The sequence below is a fragment of the Glycine max genome, chromosome 4 (genome assembly GCF_000004515.6).
Source record: "Glycine max cultivar Williams 82 chromosome 4, Glycine_max_v4.0, whole genome shotgun sequence".
NCBI classification, from domain to species: domain Eukaryota; kingdom Viridiplantae; phylum Streptophyta; class Magnoliopsida; order Fabales; family Fabaceae; genus Glycine; species Glycine max.
In genome coordinates, this window is record NC_016091.4 from 13,878,356 (window position 1) to 13,885,926 (window position 7,571).

Genomic DNA, 7,571 nt, shown 5'->3' on the forward strand with positions numbered 1-7,571 from the left:
GTATGTCAACTAGAAAATATGAATAAGGTTATTTAAAACTTCAGAAAAAGAGAAGAGTTGAGGCTTTAATTGCATCGCAAAAAGGAGCTATGGATAAATTTATAAAAATAGATGAAAAAAATGAATTAGAAAATACAAGTGGGTGCTCTTTGAATGAACAACATAACAATTTAAATATAAGTGAAAACAACAATAGAGAAGTAGTTAGTGATGAGGATAATTATAATTTTAATTCTCAAACTCATGATAACGAGGAGGAGATTGGAAGACTAGATGATTCTACTTTTGAAAATATATATGATCCAAGCCAATGGAAGAATATTGATACGACTTTGAGAGATTTATTAGTAGAAAAGGACCCTATTAAAGTTACTCATATGGATTTCTCAAAGGATAAACATTCTAGGCACTTTTCTTCATCAAATTACATTCAAAAATTGCCTAATGGAGAGAAACATGAAAAAAATGGCTAATTTATTATAGAGATTTGGATAGAGTCTTTTGTTTTTGTTGCAAAATATTTTAATGTTGTTTCTTGTATAAGTAAACTAGCTAACGAAGGTAGTAAAGATTGGAGAAATCTTAGTGTTAAGTTGAAGAGTCATGAAATAACGAATGAGCATATTACTAACATGAATGCATGGATAGATTTGGAAATGAGATTGGTAAAAAATAAAACAATAGACAAACATGTTCAAGAACAAATAAATAGAGATAGAGAACATTGGAGAAATGTGTTGTTAAGAATTATTACAGTTGTTAAAACCCTTGGTAAAAATAACTTAGTCTTCCATGAAAAAAATGAAAAGATCTACCAAGAAGCTAATGGAAATTTTTTAAGTCTAATTGAAATTATTGCAGAATTTGATCCAATCATGCAAAACATATCCGTCGAATTAAAGATGATGAAATTCACAACCATTACCTTGGGCATAATATACAAAATGAGTTGATAAATCTGTTAGCAGGCGAAATCAAAATAAAAATTATAAAAAAAATTAAGGATGCAAAATATTATGCAATCATACTTGACTGTACTCCAGATATAAGTCATCAAGAGCAAATGTCTTTTGTATTAAGGTGTGTGGATATTTCATCAACTCCAATACAAGTTAATGGGTATTTTTTAGAATTTTTAAAAGTAGATGATACAAGTGGAAAAGGTCATTTTGATGCTATTATAGATGAATTAAAAATTGTTGGACTTGATATTAATGACCTTAGGGGACAAGGGTATGATAATGGATCTAATATGAAAGGAAAACATCAGGGTGTGCAGAAAAGATTCCTTGATATTAATCCTAGATCATTTTATACTCCTTGTAGTTGTCATAGTTTAAACTTAGTACTTTATGATATGGTTAACTCTTGTCCTAAGCTACATCTTTCTTTGGTGTGTTACAACGTGTATACACTTTATTTTCTCCTTCTACAAAAAGGTAGAAAATTTTACAAAACCATATACATAGCTTAACTCTTAAATCATTGTCACAAACACGTTGGGAAAGTCATATTAAAAGTGTGAAAGTTGTAAGATTTCAAACTTTACAAATAAGAAATATTTTATTTGAATTAGCTGAAGTTAGTGATGATCCTAAAATAAAAAGTTAAACTGATTGTTTAGCAAATTATGAGCTTGAAAACTTTGAATTTTTGTTAGGCATTACTGTTTGGTATGACATTTTATTTGCAGTTAACTTAGTTAGTAAGAATTTACAATCAAAAGATATGTGCATTGATGAAGCTATTGAACAATTAAAAGATCTTCTTTCATTTTTTGAAAATTATAGGGAAAATATATTTGAAAATGCATTGATTTCTACCTAGGGAATTGCTTTTGAGATGGATATAGAGCCTAAGTTTCATGAAAAAACGTATTAGTCGTAGAAAGAAACAATTTGATGAAAATGTTGAGGATGGAATTGTAAAATCTCTTCAAGAATCATTTAGAATTGATTACTTTTTGTACATCGTAGATAAAACAATTACCACACTTCAAAGTAGATTTGAACAATTTAAAATATATGAAGATATTTTTAGTTTTTTATTTAGTGTTAAAAAAATTAAAGTTACTAGATTGTACACTTTTGAAAGAGAAATGTCTAAACCTTGAAAAATCTTTGAAACATGATAATTTGTTGGATGTTGATGGATTAGATTTATTTTCAGAATTAAATATCTTAAAGAAAATTATAAGATTGGAAAATGATAAACCAATGACATTCTTAATTATATAAAAAGAATAATTTTTTTTCCAAATGCTTATATAGCTTATACAATAATGTTAACGATACCAGTATCAATTACTTCAGCTGAAAGGAGTTTTTCAAAGCTGAAAATAATAAAAACTTACTTAAGATCAACAATGTCTCAACAAAGATTGAATGAATTAATTGTCTTAAAAAATAATTTTAAATAAAATAATGATATTTTTAATAACTACTTTATGAATAAATAAAAGGTCAAATTCTTAAATTTAGTTTAAGTCTTTAAGTCCTTTGAGTCGCACATGATAATATGATGCATATTCAAATATTCCGTCCAGCACCAGTGTGTTATACACGCATCCTAGTTTTGTACAAACTATGTTCAGGAGAATGATAATGAATTTGTGGCAGAGCTCAAGTACCATTCATCCTTGCATAATCATTGGAGCTGCTTAGGTAGGAACTGATTATCTTCACCTATGAGACTATCATTCTCTCTCAGGCCTGTAGACGTTAACATAACCAAGCACAACTTTTCCAACTCTTCTGTTTCTGCGTGCTTTTCTGCTCATACTTCTTCTCCTTCGCTTCTCAACCAGTTGTGTCATTGGTAAAGAATGAATCCATCTTAATGGTACTAAAGCTGCAATGAACTGCACAAGAATTCCCCTCGTCAAGCCCGAGTAATCACCGGATGTAATGCCAAGGCAAGATGCCAATCCAACACCCAGAAAGGCACTGGCTATTGATGATACACACAAAGCTGATGCAAGGAATGCGGCGAGAGATCCTTCACAGCCCTTTGGACATAAATTTGCAAATAAAACTGAGAAAGGAAGGAGCTTAAACTGAGCCACAACTTCTGCTAAACCAGAAAAGCAAAGAGCAAACACATCATTCTGAATTCCCCATTTGAGATTTATCTGGTTAACCAAAACGAGATCAAGAAGTAGAGATGAAGCATATAGAACCTGCACCATGCCTATCAGCCTTCTCGGTGGAATTTTTTTCCAATAATGGTTATAAAGCACGGTTCCTGAAAGAAGCGCAAACTGGCCAATTACTCGAGAACACCCAATTACTGTAGGATCAAGATATAGACGCTGTGTCTGATAGCAAAATATAGAGCCTGAAAGCATTGGAACCATGGCAATTGATCCAACAATCCATACAAGGGGCTTAGAAATGCTCTTGTCGCTGATAGCCATGACAAGATCAGAGACTTGGTTTTTGATATTTTCTGAGATGGATCTCTTAGCAAGATTTTGAGCTGAAAGTTGTGCTATGCCTAAAGACTCCTCCCTTGTTGAGAAAGAAATTGCTAGTTGTAGAGACAGTAAGGATGAAAATATGAAAAAAATGATTCTGGGAGGCAATTTCAGTAAGAAATAACCACCAATCAAGTTGCCTAAGATTCCACCTGCAGCTAATGCCATGAATGCATATGACTGAAGACCACCAATTTTGTGCTTCTTGCCATACTCTGCTACAAGAGCATCTTGTGCTACTTCTGTAATGGATGCGCCGAAATTGCTGAGAAGCACAGATGCAATTAAGTTGGGAAGCACTTTGTGTGCAACGGGGACCAATGCCAGAAGACTCCAAGAAAATACTTGCAGAAGACCTGAAGATTGAACCAAAAAAGTATTTGTTAAATATCGAATCCCTCAATCTGTCCATTAGGAAAACCACTTAAAAAAAATAATGAGCCTTACACCATATAGAAGCCATTAAGCCCAATGCCTAATCTAATCCTAACTCCTCTGATGTGCCAAAGAAACTTCCTTGAATGTACAGGAGTGATACTCCAACTGTATTCATCAGTGTGGCATAAAAAATGTTCTATTTCTTTAATGCCAACTTTTTCTTGTTTAATGTTTTCCCTATTTTCAGATCTCCTGATGTTAATATAGTAAATATACATATACACTGACATGAGTATAATAAAAAGTCTAATCAACTTACTACATATACACAAGAAACTCAACAATTTTTTAAGTCACAGTTGCATGTTTGCCAACTTCTTATGAGACAAAAGTTAATCTACTACTACAAAAGTCAAAATCATGAAACTCAGGGTAAAAAAACATAGACTACTAAGTCAAATAAAGGAGTTCCACCTTGCTTTTCTTCTTGTCTTCCTGTGCACTACTCTTGTAATTTCTTAATCTGTAACGTTTCTTACATTCAACCAAATTAATTTTGCTTTATAAGGAACTTGACCTTTAACTTGTTTCTGTATAGAATGAGTTTATACAGAAAGAGGCATGTTGAACACAAGACATGGTAACATGGAAAAAAATATCTAACCTTAATAAAAAGAAAAAGGACAACCCATAGATGCAATAACAGAACAAAAAAAAACCCTTAAGAGATTTCGTTCCAGAATCTCAAAGCTCGAGAATTAGATAGCTTAAGTTCTCTTTAGTGATCAGTATTCATAGCCTGTGAATCACATCCTGTGATTGACCTTTTAATTCCTATGACCCCTATCAGCATGTTTGAGATACAAGTTTTAAATTCTAATCCTGGTCTTCGCATTTATGCACTCTCATTTGAAACTTATCTCAATTCGGATAAACCCCAAAACAGAGAGAAAAAAATGAAACAAGTCATGCATTGCATCAATATTCTCATTCAAAAGACAATTAGAGATACTATATATTCCAATTGACTCATTCAAAATAAGCAAAAGACAAAAACACATTTTTGGCATAAAACCCCGGTATCCTCCACTGGAAGCAATCCTGCTCAAGTCAAATAGATAAACTATAGACAACAAAGCTCTCTCTCCAAATATTTAACACAACTGCACACTCAAAACTCGAAAAGACAAAAAACACTTGAAAAGAAACAGTATCCCTATAACAAAACTCTCAAGATACATTTCTTCAATTACTTTTGGTACTACTTGTCTATTTCCAATCAGAATTGAGATTTCACCTCAGCATTTTGTGTAACAACTGTTCAAAAACGAAATTGTGTAATAAAAGAAAATTTAACTGAGTTGGGTCTTAAGTACTCACAAAGTATGGTTACAGTTGTACAGTACTTACAAATTACCTACCAACGTAACCATGAGGTACCAAATATTTACATTAAAGTAAAGTTCAACATAAGTTAACGAGGTGAAACTCGAATTCTGATAACACATACAAGGAACTACGTCTAAGTTTCACCTCAACCAAAAAGCATAAAACACAAGACAGAGCATAAAGACAAGTATTTCATACCTCCTATGACAACATAAGGTATTCTGTGAGCACCCTTAATATAGATAGCATCCGAAAGTATTCCATAGAGTGGCTTAGCCACCATTGGTATATTAGCGAAGTTCTGCACGAGCTGCAACGTGGACGGGTGCAAGTTGAGGTTGCCGGCCATGTGAAAGTTCAGTGCCAGCCACGGAAAACACCTGAAGCCTTGCACCCAATAGCCTAACCCACACAACAACATCATTTGTCTGTTGCTGCTGTTGCAGTAACCAACAAATTCCCTCTCTTTCTCCTCGTACTTCTCCTTAACGAAAACGTGCCTCGTCACCGTGTTCGCTGTGAATGTGGGTCTGTTATTGACGGCACTGTTGCTGTTGGGGTTACTATAGTTTTGGAAACAAGTTATAGGTCTTAAATTCGGTGGCAGAGATGGTTTTTTGCGATGTTTATGGATTCTTGGCATGCTCCGCACCAATGGGTTCTGAGAAGAAATAGCGTAAATCATGGGTTTGGGATTTTGGATTAACGAATGAATGAATAAAAAGGGATTCCCAATGGTTTTTTGGGAAAGCCAACTGATTTGTGCAGAGAAGAGGTTAGTCACTTACGACATGATAAACCAATGTTCGAGTCTCTCTGTTGGGAGAGATTTTCACATTTAATATCCGACCGTCTTTTCATCAAATTGTATATAAGAAACAGATTAATGGGTGAGTTGTTTTTTTTCTTGTTATGGCTTGAGTGAGTTGTGGTGACAAAGTGGAGCAGAAGATGACAGTGGTGAAGAAAGAATATATACTATAGAGGAGGGAAGGGGTTTATTACGAGAGAGGTATCTAGAAGAGTGTATTGTAGGGTTATTTGGGTGGGAATTAAATTAAATATAAAAAATATTTGTGAGTGTTAGTGTTTGAAACTTGAGAGGGATGAAGTGTATTCCAGGTTTTGGGTTTGGCAGTGATCGATGACACCGGGAACTTGATGTGTTATTTAGGGCGCTTTGTGAGGATTTGGGGACGCACGTGTAAGGCACATGCCGAAAAAGTGAGGAGTGAGGGACCTGAGAGTTCGGGAGACTTAAGGGTCCCATGCATGATTTAAAAATTCAGTCCAATCCGGTCGGATTGATTGATTCTATCGAGATCCGATAATATAATCAAATTGGTTTAGTCAATGGATCGGTCATATATTTGGTCTCACATGACCCAGTCAAATTTAGTTCAATCTGACCGGTTTGAAATAAACCTATCGACTCGATCTAGTTTTTAAAATCTTTTTCGCGTAAAAAAAAATACTTGAATTATTATTTGTGGACTTGTGTTATCAACTTTAATCCTTCAATTGTTATTTTAGATTTTTAACTATAAATAAACTTGTCTTAATCAAATAATGTTAATTATATACTTATATATAATATATACATATATAATTTTAAATTTTTTAATATATACATCAGGTCAAATAAAACCAATTAATTATCCATCATTACTTCAACTGGATCAATGATCGGATCACGTTATCCCATGGATGACATGAAAAGGTTTCGTCTTGATTTTTTCTTGTATATAAAAAAAAATAAATGAAATAGATCTCGAAATTTATTAGAATTAAGATAAATCTCATATTTAAATTTAAGATGTTTAAAGACATAATTACATATTAGGTGTTGTTGGGTGCACCCAACATTATTGCTGGTGCACCCAGCATTTTTTCAAAATGCCAAAACTGCCCCTCATTTGTGTTGGGTGTGTGTGAGAGGGTGTTTCGTAAAAAACTTACGGATCAAGTTGATCCGTACGTTGATATTTTAAGCATACGGATCAAGTTAATCCATATGTTGATATTTTAAACATACGGATCAACATGATCCGTAAAATTCTTACGGATCAACTTGATCCGTAAGCCTTTTATGGATCAAATTGATCCATACGTTGATATTTTAAGCATACGGATCAAGTTGATCTGTATATTGATATTTTAAGCATACGAATCAACTTGATCTGTAAGTCTTTTATACAGGGACATTTTCAACTTTTATCATTAAGTGTTGGATGCACCAGCAATAATACTGGGTGCACCTAACAACACCCTTGCATATTACTAGGGGTGGAAATGAGCCGAGCAGCTTGTCGAGGGTCTTCGGCTCGGC

At 33.5% G+C, this 7,571-nt stretch overlaps 1 protein-coding gene across 1 annotated transcript; it reads right to left on the bottom strand.

The window, feature by feature from the left end:
• Window positions 1-2,518: 2,518 nt before the first annotated feature.
• Window positions 2,519-6,366, bottom strand: LOC100813622 (probable folate-biopterin transporter 9, chloroplastic). The gene is made up of 2 exons (XM_003523841.5): window positions 5,441-6,366; window positions 2,519-3,831 (listed from the first exon to the last, which is right to left on the bottom strand). Exons 1-2 carry the CDS (start codon window positions 5,925-5,927, stop codon window positions 2,696-2,698), a joined length of 1,623 nt encoding a protein of 540 aa, XP_003523889.1. The 5' UTR covers window positions 5,928-6,366; the 3' UTR covers window positions 2,519-2,695.
• Between the last annotated feature and the right edge of the window lie 1,205 nt (window positions 6,367-7,571).

Excerpts from the sequence above, each read along its gene's own strand:
- LOC100813622 (XM_003523841.5), bottom strand. The coding sequence starts at position 5,927 with ATGATTTACGCTATTTCTTCTCAGAACCCATTGGTGCGGAGCATGCCA. Across the intron at positions 3,832-5,440 it reads ACCTTATGTTGTCATAGGAG|GTCTTCTGCAAGTATTTTCT; the intron begins GTATGAAATACT and ends TTCAATCTTCAG.